This window comes from Maniola hyperantus, chromosome 9 (assembly GCF_902806685.2).
Source record: "Maniola hyperantus chromosome 9, iAphHyp1.2, whole genome shotgun sequence".
NCBI classification, from domain to species: Eukaryota; Metazoa; Arthropoda; class Insecta; order Lepidoptera; family Nymphalidae; genus Maniola; species Maniola hyperantus.
This window is the reverse complement of record NC_048544.1, coordinates 13,354,102-13,371,218: the sequence shown is the minus strand read 5'-3', so window position 1 is coordinate 13,371,218 and position 17,117 is coordinate 13,354,102. Positions and strand designations below refer to the sequence as shown.

At 35.5% G+C, this 17,117-nt stretch overlaps 2 protein-coding genes across 5 annotated transcripts in view; one reads left to right on the top strand and one right to left on the bottom strand.

Annotated features, from left to right (window-relative positions):
- Positions 1-853, top strand: part of LOC117985441 (inositol oxygenase-like) — a 106,586-nt gene extending 105,733 nt beyond the window's left edge. For all 4 annotated transcript variants that reach the window (XM_034972159.2, XM_069500937.1, XM_069500936.1 and 1 more), the window contains one exon: positions 404-853. In XM_034972159.2, coding sequence (XP_034828050.1) covers positions 404-512 — 109 coding nt within the window. In that variant the 3' untranslated portion in view covers positions 513-853. The remainder of the gene's footprint in view (positions 1-403) is intronic.
- LOC117985287 (uncharacterized) overlaps positions 841-17,117 on the bottom strand; it is a 56,726-nt gene continuing 40,449 nt past the window's right edge. The window contains exons 17-24 of the mRNA XM_069500961.1: positions 11,460-14,222; positions 10,306-10,407; positions 9,337-9,452; positions 8,329-8,479; positions 6,175-6,327; positions 5,657-5,780; positions 4,963-5,119; positions 841-4,761 (exon numbers count right to left, since the gene is read on the bottom strand). Of these exons, the coding sequence (XP_069357062.1) occupies positions 4,672-4,761; positions 4,963-5,119; positions 5,657-5,780; positions 6,175-6,327; positions 8,329-8,479; positions 9,337-9,452; positions 10,306-10,407; positions 11,460-14,222 (3,656 nt within the window). The 3' untranslated portion in view covers positions 841-4,671. The remainder of the gene's footprint in view (positions 4,762-4,962; positions 5,120-5,656; positions 5,781-6,174; positions 6,328-8,328; positions 8,480-9,336; positions 9,453-10,305; positions 10,408-11,459; positions 14,223-17,117) is intronic.

Genomic DNA, 17,117 nt, shown 5'->3' with positions numbered 1-17,117 from the left:
CGAAACTAGGAGTGCTCGTGTATTCGTGACACAGAATACTTTTCATTATGGTCGTGACTGAGACGGTTTGTGAGGTAGAGACAGAGTGCAAGTTGCAGAAAGGGAAGGACTTTGAATTCCGTGATTTTTAAGTAAACAGTCACTCTCATAATTATAAATGCGAAAGTGTGTCTTCGCATCTGTTCTAGATCGCCTATCCGTTCAACCAATTTTGACAAAATTTAGTACAGCGACAGCTTGTACCCCGGGGCCGACATATGCTACTTTTATCCTGGGAAATCAAAGAGTTCCCACGGGATTTTTACGAGATTTTTATTACCAGAATTTTTACATGAACTACCGACTAGGATATCATAGTTTTGATTTACATGTCTGTAATTAATTTAATACTTTTCTTTCGCAGCCAATACGATCTGTACACAAAAAGCGCCGGTGTACCTGACATAGAAGCTCTGTGGCCGTACTACGAAGGACTTATCGAGAAGTACATCCCTGGTGTCCTTGAATGGTGACCAATGAGAGTTACATATAGGGATTATTTATTTCTAATTTTCAAAAGGTTAATTCTTACAAAAATAAAAATCTTAATATGGAAAAGGTGATGACTGATCATCAACGCACAGCTCAAACTACTGGACGGATCGGGCTGATAGCTATTACGACGTAGGCATCCGCTAAGAAAGGATTTTTGAAAATACTTAGCTTAAGTCATGCAACTGGACCTTAGATAAGGTTATTGCAAATAAAATAAAAAGTATGTAGTTGTATTTAAATTTTATAAGAACAAAACGTGATATTATACTAGTGTCTAAGAGATTGTTATTGTTAAATAAAAAACGCTTTTTAAAATAAACCAGGAACTTTATTTTAGCTATATTTACAGAAATACAAATATCTGAAAATAGATAATTAATCTTTATTATAGCTTCAACGAGCAGTCATTTTGCGAAACAAGGATTATATTGGTAGGTATACGGCTGAGGCAAAATTGTAACATCGCAATAGAGATCCCGTTCCTTTTCTAAAGGCCGATTTAAAAAACACCAAATAGATATTTAATTGAAGAATAAATTTTACATTTTGACAGTTTTTGTTTTAAGATTTTCAATACTGTCGAAATGTCCAAATTTAATTATAGGTACCTACTATTTTAACATGACGAACTTTTTTTGTAGGTATTCGTTGTGAAAGTTGATAGAGCCCGTCAATAGGCACTGCTTGCCTTAATTTTTATTTTCATATTGAATAGAAAAGAAAAAAAAAATGCTCCAGAAAAGATAAAAAAAAAATAGATTGCCATAATTTTTACTTAAATTGTTAGTTTAGTTTTATTTTCATAACTAGTATTTTTCCGGCGTGTGTATATGCACTTTTACATTTGCGAATGGAACGAAAATGCCCACAGCTATGTTTCCTCACAATAAATCTTATAATAAATAGGTAGGTATGGTATTTCAAAGAGCAAGCACTTACAAGTAAAACATTGGTCACCTACCTAACCTAGAAGCAGTGGAACTTCATTGATATTAATTCACCCCAGCGTAAAAGTAAATGACAAATATTTACCTTTAAATGGTACAAAACAATATCATCCATAATAAATTGCATTTATATTATAATAATATTCCATGTCAATCATATTTTATTAAGGCGGGTACACACATGCCGGCAATCCTGCCGGATACGTTTCCGAATTCCGACACGTATGGGTACGCCATTATACCTAGTAAAGAGGCATGATTTCGTACAATACGAATCAAAATCAAATTAATCCACATTTAGTTAAGTATCTTTTATTATATTTCATTTATTTATTCTTATGGGAAAAGGAATATAACCTGAAATAAGTTAATTTATAGTTGATTGTGGGAGTTACTTTCTATAGATTTCGATGTGTGCGTAAAACACAAGGTGCTAATTCGATTAAGTATAAAATAAACTAAACTAAGAGAGTTGTGCTGTCTTATTTCAAGAATGAATTTCCCTGTCAAGGGTATTTTGTGAAAAGGATAGCATTTCTATAAGTTTCACCAATTTAGTTTAGATTAAGTTTTGAACACAATCGAATTAGCACCATTAATAATACAATAATAATACATTAAACTTAGGTACAGTTTATATTTTTCAAAGCTTCTCAAGTCAAGCTTCTAAGACAGGTAACCAATTCAATACTAGTTCTAATATTGAGTTAATAACAAATGAAAATAATGTAATACTTTTAGAATTACAACACGAAAATAACTTCATCTTTCAAAACTCGATCATTACATTTCAATTTACTAGCTAAAACAAATGTATAAGTAATATTGAAATATTCAATCATGATTTTTTGTGTTTGTGTGAGTAAAATTGCCATTAAAACTTTTACGAATGTATTTATTGTATTTATTCTTTTTTAAGCAATTTTTTATTACTTCTCGTATTATTTACTACAGTACTGTACTATAGTAAATCCGATGTTTCCTTTTCTATATTACCTGAGATACCTTCTTAACTATAAAGCCGTTCTTAAATACAACTATAATTTTATTTATTTTTTATCTGTGTAATTTTGCACAACAACGAATAATATTTTAATTTCATTTCTATTGACTTACACGAACACAAAATTCATGTTTAGTTGATTTTAATGTTATCAAGTAAGAGCTCAGTTCCACACCAGTTTCGGTTTTAAACAAACTCGCACCGGACTTTAAGTGGGTTATAGAACCGAAACGTGTGTGATCGACATTTCAAAGGGATTAAGGAACCGAAACGCAGTGACAACCAGACTCGGGTAATAAGGCTTTAGTCACTTAGATACTGACAAATGTATAAAAACTACCTAGATACTGTAATAAGGCGTTAAACAGGATACAGACATCGAAGGCATTTAACAAGTACTTTATTTACGTAAATCTTATTTATTAATATTACGTTTTAAGATAGAAAAGGTGTCAGAGCGTTTCTATATTATTCGATATGATATCTGGTTTTCGGGACACGGGTCCGTACTAGGTACCTTACATGGACCCGTCAGGCGTTACCAGTTTAAGCAATCCACGAGACTCTGACAGTTAACTAGGACAGTGCACCACGGGCTGCTTCGTGATTCGCACTCGCATCAATATCGTATCATTATATCAATCAAAGTTATCAAAGGAAAATATATCATATCAATTATCAATTTATCAATTCTATCACTCTCTATCAACCACAAAGAACTACACCCCACATCTGAGTACTCGTGAAATGTGTGAATTATTTTAATTCCATATTACTATCGAACAGCCTAAATATTGGACTGGATTATATAGAACCGCTCTTTATTAAGAGCGTAGTCCGTTAACTCTTAAGGAAGTACGATTTTCGAATAATATTGTGTATTTTACTAACTCACGAATGGCAGGCAGGCTATTCAATTTTGATCCCATTTCCATAAATACAAAACATATTACTCTCGCATACGTAACCCAGAAGGGCGATCATTTAGAATACTCGAAGGCATTTCTGTTATTTATCTTACTTACATTACTTACACTCATTCATCAAATTTCAGGGGTAGGTATACAACAATTTTTTGAAATATTCGTCATTGCGTCATTAAACGTCACAAGAAACATACATATAAAACTAAGCTTGTTTAACTCCCTGCAATTTATTTGTCTCATGCCGCGTTAATACGATAGAAGTACATTCGGAAAAGTCTTATAAATGTACATGCTTTGTTTTTATTTCTAATCAGTACAGGTCAGGTTCTTGATATTATATTGTAAAGTAATACTGAACACATTTTGTACGAATATGTTCGCACGAATATGTTTTTGGATATAATTATAACCGAAGTGTTGTCGCCACATATTTAAAATTATGAATCGTATGTACTACTTTTGTAAGTTTCAGTATCAATAATACTGTTTCAGTATCAATAATAATAATTATCACCACTATATTATCTTACAAATCCAACATCTGACCATCAAAAAGAGTAATTTATTACTTATTTTGAATAAATCATTTGACTTTGACTTTGACAATATGAACACAAATGTACTACTATAATGTTACAACGGCATAAAAGTAATAATTAGACCCTCATCCACTAACCTAAAAAATCAGTCTTCATAAGGAATGACGTAAATCAATTCCTCACACAACAAAGGCCGTTACAAGGCAATCCAATTTCATAAAATGATGGACCATTATCACACAAACCAACCGCAAACCCCGTTTTTATTCTGCTATAACAGACGTCCTGCCGAAACGTCAAGTTTAAATTTTTTTTTTTATCTAAACCTGTTCAGATTCAAGTTTAGAGTAGAGATACAAGCCTTATCAAGAACGTTATTTATGAAAATAAATTATGAGAAAGGACGTGAAAATGTCAAAGTATAAAAATAAACATGAAAATATTCTTTAAAATTTAATAAGTAGTAGTTACCTACATATTCCTTCATTATTGCGGTTGGTTAACGAACCTTTCTATCCTTACGGGAATGTCATATTACCTACAAATTACAACCTTTAAAATCTTTATTGCTTGCAATTCCATAAAAAACTGAATTGGACTCGATCCGTGAAATGGCAAATCATAAAACAACCATGGCCTAATTTACAGCCAAAAAGCGATTTACCGACTTGATGTTATACAGTTTATCCATAATGGCGGCATGCTAGCCTAAGGCGAACAAACTAAGTCTCAAAATGTTTATAAATGCTGGTTACGTACGCCATCACTTGCTGCCAGTCTGGTCTCTCTTGTTGGATCATGTCTTGAATGTTCTGGAAACAAAATACCTAATTTTTAACCAAATTCAAAAAACAGGCTCTCAATTAATTCCCATTTATACCCAGTATTTACCACTGCATCCTTAAAAGGCATTGTCATTCGTTTAAACGAGATTGAAAGAATACATTGCAGTACTATACCCAAGTTGGGAGTTCTTTCGTAAAATACAAGTGCTAGTAATATGGTATACGTACCAAAGTAGTCGGTATGCCCACAGTCTCGGCAGCTGCAAAGGCGACGGAGAAGTTGGTGCGCTTGTCGTGCGGCGACAGCGACGCGTATGGGATGCGCGACTCGCCCAGGTACGAGTGCAGCAACGCGCATAGAGCCATACCGTCGTTCCAGGACGAGCTGCAATGTAGTTTGATACTTTTTAGGATGCCTTCAAATTGAAGCGCTTTGTATGATATGTGCGTTCATAAATGCACACACAAAGCACTTCAATTTGAAGGCATTGGCGTATATCTTTGTAAAATATCACCATGTGTATAAGCCACATATTATGTCAAATTAATACAAACTAAATCGCGCTTTAGAAGTGCACGCGAACAACAATCATCATGAATTTGTTTACACGTAGAACTCATATGCAAGTCGAACGCACAGAGTTCAGGGTCAAACTCCCACTAACAAAAATAAACGATAATTCTATAAAATAAATTTAAAATATAGAGTATTACTACGCTGTTAATGTTCAACTTATAATTATAATTTGTTTTTTTAAGAATATAGCAGTGCTTTTAGTATACAAATTCAACCAGGAGTGGGGGTGTCTTATGGAACCGGAACGTGTGAAGTCGACATAACAGATCTTACTACAAAATAAATCTAGCAATATTTGCTACCGTTGCATGTGTGGTATGTTTAATAATATAAAAATAAAATTACCTAAAATTAGTAATATCGATGTTGTTGTATCCTAACGTTTTCTGTTGACACCATTTGAGAAGTGCATTTCGTTTCGATCCGCCATTTTTTACTTGGAGAGCATTCAGAGGATCTTTTCTTTCACCTGAACGAAGGAACCAACATCATATTATTTAGTAATAATATTTTATCTACATTTCTTTCTCTTTAAGTAATTGATATTTTTTTATTATCTACAAAAACAATCACAAACACGTAATATAGGGAATTGTAATAAACAAATGTAAAAAGTATTGTACTTCTGTCAACTTATAGTTAAAATGGCAAAAAATTAATAAAGAGCGGTCAAACACTACTATAATAAAATAAATCATTGCGTGTATGATCACCATAAAGGCATTGAAGTACTTATTTAGTTTTACACACGTACATAATCTCAAAACATACATAAGCTGACAAAATTATGATCTTTCTTTCAAAATGTTCTGCAAAAAAGTTTAAGAATTATCAATATTATTACGTTAATATTAGTCACTCACATATATCTCCGTAGCTATTCCGCCGTACGAAGGACTCGATGGCCTTCTGCTGGAGCGTAGCGAGCGCACGCTGCTCATCGGGCATGTTGGTCATGCTGTTCATGTTGGCCATATTGGCCATGTTGGTCATGGTTGCCGTCGTCGCCGATGATTCTGCCCCGCGCGTTAGACACATTTAAAAGCCATATACTACGCGTTGTGTCAGTTTTATATTGTGTGTAATTCAGAGTTAGTATGATTGATAATTATTAATAATATATTTTATTTATTGTAAATAAAATTGCTTAAAATTATATTTTATTCACAAGTATCACAAGTAGGTATATTACTGGCCCCAATTTACAGGTAAAAATTAAAGGCAAGAAAAAGCGTAACATTTGAATAAAAAATGGGAATCAAATTAATTTTTGACAATGAATACGGAGAACACAAAATTAAAATAAATATTAAATCCCATACCGTGCGTATATAAAATATTAATATAATAAGTATATATAAGTACATCCCATAAGTACCTAAATCCATACTATCCATACTAATATTATTATAAATGTGAAAGTGTGTCTGTCTGTCTGTCTGTCTGTTTGCTAGCCATTCACGGCCCATCCGTTCAACAGATTTTGACGAAATTAGGTACAGATATAGCTTGCATCCGAGGGAAGGGCATGGGCTATACTTTTTATTCCGGAAAATCAAAGAGTTCCCACGGGATTTTTAAAAACATAAATCCACGCGGACAAAGTCGCGGGCATCATCTGGTATCTTTTAAAATTTTAAGCAATTCGTGTATTCATTTTAACCAGAAAAAAATCAATCTTGAAAATAACTGACACAAAGCCGTAAAAGGAAATAAGAATGATCGTAGATTGAGATTAAGCAGGTTAGAGGTGTCTAAAGGGTTGGAAGCATTGAATAAGTAAATTTCAAAAAAGGGTAGGCATTTCTTGCCTCTATACACTATGCAGTGCAGGCTACAAGATTGATTAGGCTGCTGATCTATTGAAGGTTCAAATTATCTCATATTTTAAAATTATTTAGTGATATCAAAATACCAAAAGTATTGTAATAATTATTATTTACAAAACATAATATTCAATGTTAGTCACAAAATAAATAGAAGGAACCAACATCTTAGAAATAAAACAAAATAAAACTCAATGAAGTCTAGGTACTTTATGATAAAATTTATAACTACTATACTAGATTCGTGCGATATAATAAATAGAAAGATGGACGCAAACAGGGTACTATATAAACAGACAAACATATAGGTTAGGTAGAAAAGGCGAGAGCTATGCGCCTCTCTCATTCCTCCATGCTGGAATAGAAAACGTTAAGCGAACACTTACATGCGGTCAATTTTGAAAATAATAAAATTAGTTATTGCACATTACATAAGTTGATACTTTTGTCCAGTAGACCATATTACGGATTAGACTACAACTCTAGTTCCATATTAATGAAAATAACTTATTTTCATATATATTATTATATTTTATATTAATATATTATTATAGTCAAAGGATCTATATCATAATCGACTACAGTTCTTGCAACAAATGGAACCTCCGGTTCAAGAATCAAATTCCATTCCTTCGTTTAATTCCAGTTTCAGTTTTCGGTAGTAAAAACGATCCCCAAGTGGGACTTAATTGGGACTTATTAAACCGGAGCGTGTGTTGCGAGCTTTAGTGGATTTAGCCGTACCTACGGTTGAGGATTGCCTTTTGACGACCACCCTCTGGTGATAAGCGACCGAGCTCATTTTACATTGGTTGGTTCTATTTTACATTGCTGCTTCACTGAGCGGTATCAAAATAACTTTTCGTGGAAAAGCTTCAATGAACTAAAAATAAATGTCAAATGAGGTCGGTGCCTATCATTCAATGTTGGGCAATGAGTTAGAGAATCAGTAGGCTGGTATAGTTCTTGCTTTTCACAAAGGCCACTGACTCATGCTTGTGTTTATGTCGTATCGGTATACGTAAGGTACACTAAATGTGTGCGTTTGCGAGCGCTTGCTCGCGACTGATTGGTCCGACATGCACGCACACTTACGCAATGACCATGTAAACGACGTTACCACAATAAAGTTCAGTAGCCTTCGTGAATTGCCAGAACTGTACAGGTCAATGAGTGAGGTGGTTTGCTCACCAGTGGTGATGGGTGAAGGCCTGTTGTTGCGGGGCGCGGGAGGCTTGGCGAAGTTGGGCGCGGACATGCCGTTGGTGGGCGTGGGCGGCGGCTCCGACATGCCGTTCTTCATGTTGTTGGCGGTTGTCGTCACGCCTACTGTGCTCTGCACCTGTATGCAGGACTATCATCTATACTCTCATGACGGACACTTCTTCCTCTACACGGACCTCGTTTCCTCGAAGAGAACTACAACCGGCTACGGGAATTCGGGCACCATTGGCATAAGAGGCGAAGCAGCTCGGAGCGTACAGGTGCCAGGCCGGCACCACGGAGGAGCAGCAGCGGGGATCTCAGCTGTGAAGTCTAGCTCTAGACCCCAAGGGGGGTGAGTGACATAAAATAATTTGTAGGGAGTCAAGAAGGCGCCCCGGGAAAACGCCAAGAGCAAGTACCGAACGGGCGCCCTCCCGCGATTCGCCCATATAACCGAGAGGTTAGTTAGTGGGGCCATGAGAGGTGGAAGGTTGCCCCTAGTATACTCTCATGACTATGCATGTTAATAAGACCAGCAGAGGATAGACTAGGCTAATCTAAACGTCACAGTAATCGAAATGAACTTTCCTAATTTATTTGAAATTCTATGAGAAACGGTTTGTGACTTCTGACATTCTTGGGGCGGTTACGCACTACATCCGATCCGAATCCGTGAAAAATACGTTTCGAAGTAGTCATAGAACTATTTGTATGGTAGTTTACGCACTGCATCCGACCTCCGTCAACCGATTTCTCTCCGTCATCAGTCTCCAATTCGGAAGAAATTCGGACCGAAGTATCCGTAGTACCTATACTACTTGTACGAACGCGCTGTCGTATTACCTCGGATTAAGTTCAGTCCGAGCTTTTTTAGGTATATCCGTATTTTCACGGATTCGAATCGGATGAGTTACCTACTTCTTACTGCCTACCACTACCTACCACTCTTACTGTTCTTACTAGAGTTACTCAGCCCTACTACATCACCCTCACCTGTGGCCACTCGGTGACAGGCGTGGTCGCCGGCGACTGTTTGGCCGCCTTTGCTGCGTTTTCAATACTTTCTATGAGAGACTTCACTGATAGTCGCGAGTCTTGCCGGCTAACACCTGAAACAACAGAATTTATGCATTATACCGAGTTGTAATTTAGGTACGGGACCTAGGGAGGCACAGTTTGCGCTTAATGTACTGGTTCAGAAATGCAGAGATATGTAACAAGACGTGTTCTTGTGCTTTATCGATTACGAAAAAGCCTTTGACTGTGTTCAACACGAGATACTTATGAAGTTCTTATAGATATAGGCATGGACACTAAAGACATCCTAAGTATCATCATGAACCTGTATTTGAAGCAAAATACAACAATCAGGGTAGACGGTGAAGAAACAGACGCCATTAAAATCGAAAAAGGCGTGCGACAAGGATGCATTCTATTGCCCTATTTACCTTATACTCGGAACACGTTGTCAACGATGCTCTAGATGATATCGCATTAGGAGTTATTGCTAATGGGCAAGTGATGATTAATAATATGGGTAGTGACAAGCCACTTTTTACAATTGCTCAAAATGTAGGGAAATTTATATCAGCAGACATATAACCTTACCAATAGTTACTGAAGTCGAATACCTACTTAAAATATTTCAAAAATTTCCATATTTCTGAGAAGATTTGTAACATCTACAAAAAATGCCAATAGACGAGAAGATGAAACGCTGTAGATGAGGCTGGATTGGCCACTCTATGAAGGGAACATCATAACATCGCAACACAAGCTCAAGGCGGAAACCCTTAAGGAGAAAGCGTGGTCGAACAAAGTTAAGTATGGTTTTGGCGGAGGTTGCGAGGATAGGGATGACGTGGAATGACGTCAAAGGTGTAGCACAAAATTGCTGAAAGTGGTGCATTATGTAAACACTCTCATTGCGAGGACATAAAACACAAACACACCTAAACTCACCTTTGGTCCGCCTATGGGATGCAGCAGTTGCCATGATATCTTGTAAGGAAGCGCTGGACAGTAGCGGAGGGGGCGGCGTGTCCTCTGTTCGGGGAGGCATTGCTACAGAATTATTACAATTATTAGAAATGACCATTTTTAAAAATGATGCGAATAATATCTTAAATGAAACTCGTCATCATTTTACGGGAAGACTAAAAAAATAGTTAAAGTTGATGATAATGGGCCAAACTTAGCAGACTCTGCTAGTTGAGAGGCATGACAGCCTTCGCATGAGCGAGAGATCAATATTTTTATAAGCGAGCGACAAAGATAAACCCATTAAGAAAAGGTTGTAATTAAAAACTAATAACTTATAGCGAGAATCGGCAATCATTTGAATACCAGGATTTAATAACTAAAACTAGGGCTACGTGTAAATCTAGCAAGGAAAATAATTTGGCAAGACTCACAAAAATATTAGGTAACAAAATATTATATTAATTTTGAAAAAAATCTTACCAATGTTTCCCCATGCTTAATAAATGAGGCATCCACAAGATTATAAGAATTAAGCCAATGAAATAATATAAATTTAAATAATACGAGTTTATATTGTAATTTTATTGTAATAATAAATGTATAAATCTCTATATATAAAAATGAATCGCTAAATGTGTTGCTGATCGCAAATCTCGAGAACAGATAAACCGATTTTTTATAATATTCCTTGAAGTACGAGGATGAACTTACGGGGAGAAAAATTTAACATATTAAAAAAAATTAAAGAATCGACTGTTAGGCGGTACGAAGTTCGCCGGGTCAGCTAGTCTAAAATAAAAATATTTAACTCTAACTGAAACATAAATAATGACAACAACTGCATAAAATTTTGCATTTTCTTATTCAACAATATATTATTGTATATTTGAATTCGAATATAAATATAGGAAATGCTAAATATTACGCTAAAGTATGAAACGATACACGTCTTATTACAAATGTATGAAAAATATACAAAGCCTGCACAAAAATAACCAACACCAACCAACCGTCACCCAATGAAACAACAAAACGCTAAAACGACACAAAATTATCCATCAAAAGACGATGAACACGGTTATTTACATTTACATATATATCACACGGGACGATTTAGGCAAAGCCTAACTTACGTAGAGGTCGCGACGGCGCTGAATCGTTAAGCGATCTTATTGGATGCGAAAGCCTCTTATGCTCCAAAGTCTTCCAGTGATAAGCTTTTCTTAATCGAGGAAGTGAGCCCGTATTAGGTTCTAAATTTGAAGCAGGTTGGCTCTGCAGTGAAAGTTTCCTAGCGGGTGGTTCTGGTACAGTTTTTGATTCACTTTGTTGACTCTTTTCTAAACTTTGGACTATATCTCCAACCGATCCTGTAGATCTTTTAGTGACGATCTCGTTTGCACTCGGTGATCTTGACAAGGATATTACAGACTTTGTGATACAAGAAATCACCTTTTCTTCATTATTATTCTCTTTTAATGGCCGAGAATCATGTCTTTTTGTCCTTTTGGGTCTTCTTGGCACTTTTAAAAGATCCTCACGCATTATGGAGGGAAAATCGTCTCCACTTGAATTTTTATTTATTTTCGATATTTTGTCATCGTCTGCCACGTTCCTTGGGGATAGATTCGGTGTTACTGGTTGTCCAATTTCTTCATAATAATTTTCTGGCTCTGGTTCTTTTTTATATTGATTGTGTGGTAAAAATGGATTAGTATTTACTATATTAGTTTTATGATCTTTTTTAAAGTTATTGGGTTTTACAAACGCTTGTGTTGTGTTAATTACGAAAGGAATATTTTCTATTGGCTGATAATATTGGTTATCAATCAACCATTCAGGTGTTTTTGTTAGCTTAGCTATTGTTTTCGTAGACGTAAAAGGCGGAGTTCTACTCGGCGATGACAAAAGCGATTTTGTTTCGAATTCATTTTCACTCGATTCAACATTTCGTAGTGGAAAAAACGCATGAGACTTAAATTTGACATTTTTCTGATAAATACCTTTCTTTCTATTTTCATTATCATTTTGATATGTTACTGCAATTTCTGGATTATAATTTTCTCTAGTAATAACTTGATCTATATCATTGTAATAAACAGTTCCCTTTTTATTTTCCAATTTTTGGTCATGTTCTAGGACTGCATTATTAGGTTTAAAATATATTGGTTGTATTAATACAGGACTTATTATTACCGGAGATGATGCACGGTCAACATTAGCATTTATTGTACTGGTGGGAGTAAATATAGTGCTAACCTTATTGCGAACCTTATCTTTTGCGATGTTTGATATATTGTTGTTATTAGCTACCTTGGTAGGAAAGCTGGGGGGCGGGAAATCACTGACAGAATTTATTTTCAAATGATAACTAACGCTTTCGTCAATCGCTGCTTTATCAGCTATTTTTGGATCATCAATCGTTTTTGTTAATTGATTCACATTGTCTAAATCTTCGCTTTTTTCATTATACTTGGATACCAAACTAGTAATTTGTAAAGTTTCCGAATACTCAGTTAGTTTTTTTTCTGGTTGATCTTTCAGAATATCAATAGATTGATTATTGATTTCACTAAGAAACGGATCTGTCTGATCATTTTTTATTCCTTCAACATTTTCAATCATTATAAACTTTCCGTTACTATTGCCTTTGTTGGAAATTTGTTCACAATTTGATCCTGGGTTAGATTCACAAAATTCTTCAATTTTAATTGCTTTTGAATTAGATATTATGGGATTATCAACATAAGGGTTATCATTTCCTTTAAAAGTAGATAGACGTTTTACGGGAACATTGTCTGTTATATCCGGATTAATGTCAATTTCAACTATGGTTACTTCATTAAAATCTGGCATAACATCTTCGATTATCTGATTTTCTGTTTTAGTACCAACAATTCTATCTATTGCTGCTTTGAAATTGACTTTTAGTTCTTCATTAACCTTTTTAAGATCGTTTTCAATAGAGTCATTTAGTTGCACATTACATTTGTAAGGTTTCATAATTCCTAAATTATCTGTTGCACTTTTCCTTATATCCTCAGGATAAGGATAAGGTAGAATAGATTCCGCTTTTACAACAGGTATACTACATTGACTGCCTTTTGTTTCTTCGGGGTTAATTTTATTTTGATTTTCTTTATTAATTTCTTGAATTACATTATTATTTGTTTCCTTGGATGGGAGAAAAACGCAATCTGATCCTTCACTAAATAGAGATGCATTACTAACATTATAAATATTATCACCTAAAAATTCTATACTAGTAGCCTCATTTAATGCATTTTTAAATTCTTCATTTACATTAAGGTTGTCTGTACTATAAGACTTTGGTTTACCATTAAACAAGCCTGATAAATTTCTACTAAAAAAAGTTCTTTCTCTGCAGTTTTCTAGTCTGTATGATTCGGACTTTGAAATGTGCTTAACGTTATCATTTGTTGTATTACTTGAATCACTTAAAGCATCATTTGACTCAGAAAAATCAAGTGCATCTTGCCTTTTCAGCTCTTTGGGCCCTAAAGACAGGACGGCTTCTGCCAAAATTTTATTAGAAAAATCATCTGACCCCAACTTATCATATATATCAATAATTTCATCGTCATCCGTCTCGTCTGTTGTAACATTTTCAATTTCAAGTTGGAAATTTTCTGGTTCACCTTCTACAAAGTCGTTTTGAGGTACTGCATTGTTTAGTTTAAAGAATGCCTGGTCAACTAGGCTGGTGTCCTTTTTAAGTTCGTTATGACTATGTACTAGTGACAAGTAACGTGTTCTAATATTTTTAAACACTTCTTTGGAAGAGCTATCGCTTAGAGAGTCGGAATCTTTCGACAGTTGTTTGCCGTCGTCGGAGTTATTATTTGTACTATCCAGAGATTCTTGCGTGTCAACACCTGTTTTGGTACATCAAATTTGGATTAGACATTAAGATTACTTGTCAGGAACTCCTTTTTTGGCACATTTTTCATGAAAAATACATATGTATACAGATGATCTATTTCACGAAGATCTTTTGGCTATGTTTTTGTGAGTGCACACGTACACATTGTCATAGTGTGCGTGGCGCTAGTATCGACCGCAACGAAGTTTACGTTTATCGGTACACTCACTACTACAAGCAAGGCTGAGCGGTCATCCTGAAATAGAACATCTATACAAACTTGATTATTATCAAACATGCCAAAAAAGACTTGCTAGACGAAAAAGACTATAAAAAGTCTTTATTATGTACATTGTACAGTGTACACGTTGCAATATTTAGACGACAACATTTTCTGTTAGTTCTATGACTGCGACTACGTTTTGAAAGCCGTACATAGAGTTAGTGCGTGATAAATGTTGTTAATTTGACTATTCTACACTAATATTTCAATGATTCCCTCTTATACAGGGTGTAACCAGAACGCTATCAAAAACTTAGCGTTATTGTTGTACTATCTAAACACATTCCAATACCAATAACCATTTGCCTCATTTTGTAGTTTTTGTGATTTAGTATTTTTCGAACCCGCGTTATTTTCAAACGTGAAAATTTGGAGTCACCTACATTAACTCCGAGTGGCCTGCTTACGCAACGTTCTTTACGTCCGCGTCAGTCAGATGTTTCGTTTTATATCGTGAACTTTTAGAAAATATAAGATTTTTTTAATAATTTTTAACGTTTTTTTTTGTGGTATCATAGGTATCAGTAATATCACCTGTCTTCATTTTTGCTAGCGTACTGGTTACACCTGTATTATAATTTAATCTCACATGCAACTTACTGGTAATGCGCTTGCATACATGCTCGACGTTTTTAACTTTGTACAAGCAAATAATGATGTTAAAATGGGCATTGACAAAATTTGACACAAAGTTAGCTTCCGGGGAAGAACATAAGTTACATTTATCCCAGGAAATCAAAGAGTTTTCACGGGATTCTCAAAAAGCCTAAATCCATGTGGATAAAGTCGCGGACATCATTTATTTGATACAAAGAACAGACCACTAAGCCTGTAGGTCGATTTCGTAAAACCTACATCAATCATCTCAATTGTTGTGATTGGCTGAATTTTTAGCGATTCTTGCTGCAACAATGCATTGTAGTCAATAGTGAGCGAGCGTCAACCAATTAGAGGTGATTGCGATCGTGATATTGTAGCTGTCATTCTACCGCAATCGCGCAGCTGTAGGGCGATTGTCTAAAACCTGCATCAATCATTATTACAATCTCAATTGTTCTGATTGGCTGAATTTGTGCGATTCTTGTTGCAACAATGCATTGTGGCCAATAGTAAGCGAGCATTAACCAATCAGAGATAATTGCGATCGTGACATTGTAGCTGTCAAACAACCGCGGTAGGGCCACTGGTTTGTGATAATATAGAGATAGCTTGCTTCTTGGAGGAGTCTAATGTTTATCCCGGAAAATCAAAAAGTTGCCACGCGATTTTCAAAAACTCATCCACGCGGACGAGGCATACGGGCATTATATTCTAGGGCTATTATATAATAAAAACCGGCCAAGTGCGAGTCGGACTCGCGCACGGAGGGTTCCGTACCATTATCTATAAAAACGGCAAAAAATTATGTCTGTTGTATGGGAGCCCCCTTACATTATTTATTTTATTCTGTTTTTTAGTATTTGTTGTTATAGTGGCATCAGAAATACATCATCTGTGAAAATTTCAACTGTCTAACTATCACGGTTCATGAGATACAGCCTGGTGACAGACGGACAGACGGACGGACAGCGGAGTCTTAGTAATAGGGTCCCGTTTTACCCTTTGGGTACGGAATCCTACAAACTAGCCTATGCCGGCGACTTCATCCACGTGGATTTGTCAAACCCTGGTTAACCTCCTGGACTTGAATTTTTAAAAATCGTTTCTTAGCTGATGTCTACTCACAATAAATACCAAATTTCACCCCGATCCGTCCATAAGTTTGAGCTATGCGTTGATAGATCAGTCAGTCAGTCAGCCACCTATTTCTTTTCATACAAAGCCCATAATCCTTTCAATCCGTGAACAACGTCGAGCACGCATTTACGTGGCGTTTAGAATAAACCCCTTAAAAGTTTGACCTTTAGGTGTATACGTAACTTATAAATTATACTAATTATTTACTAAAAAAATACTACCAGCGAAAATATGTTCAGACATTTCTTGTTTAATTTGGCAAAGCTGTTCTATTCTGTGGGTAGGTAATTCTATTGTACACAATCTGTAAACTAAAATGACAGGTCTAAGAGCTAGGCGCTTACCACGGCGTACGGTACGACAAGGCTATCTTGACGTGGCGAAAATCGGAACTAACGTTGCCCTCAAGTGTCCTCTTTGTTCTTGTTTGAATATTCTAAGCCGTTGTTCTCCAACAGCGCCCCCCTATCAATATCATTCAAATGCCAAGAGAGCCTTGTTGCACTGTACGTTATTGTTTCGCAAAATCTGTGAACTATAGAACTACATAGAAGTGCGCGCGCTGCGGAATTATCTCCGCACCGTATTTAGATAGATTATGCGGATTTTAAAAACACTAAAAATTGAAAAATAATTTAATTTATTACCGAATATATTATGTATACAAGAGTTAATATAGTTCCATAATAATACTTTTTGGTGCCGGTGCCAATTAGCTTTAGCTGCGCGAATCGTCTAGACTTCATATTTTTATGAGACTCCACAATGGCACCTCATTGGCACCGACCCCAAAAAATATTATTATGGAACTATATTAACTCTTGTATACATAATATATTCGGTAATAAATTAAATTATTTTTCAATTTTTAGTGTTTGTGTATCGAAG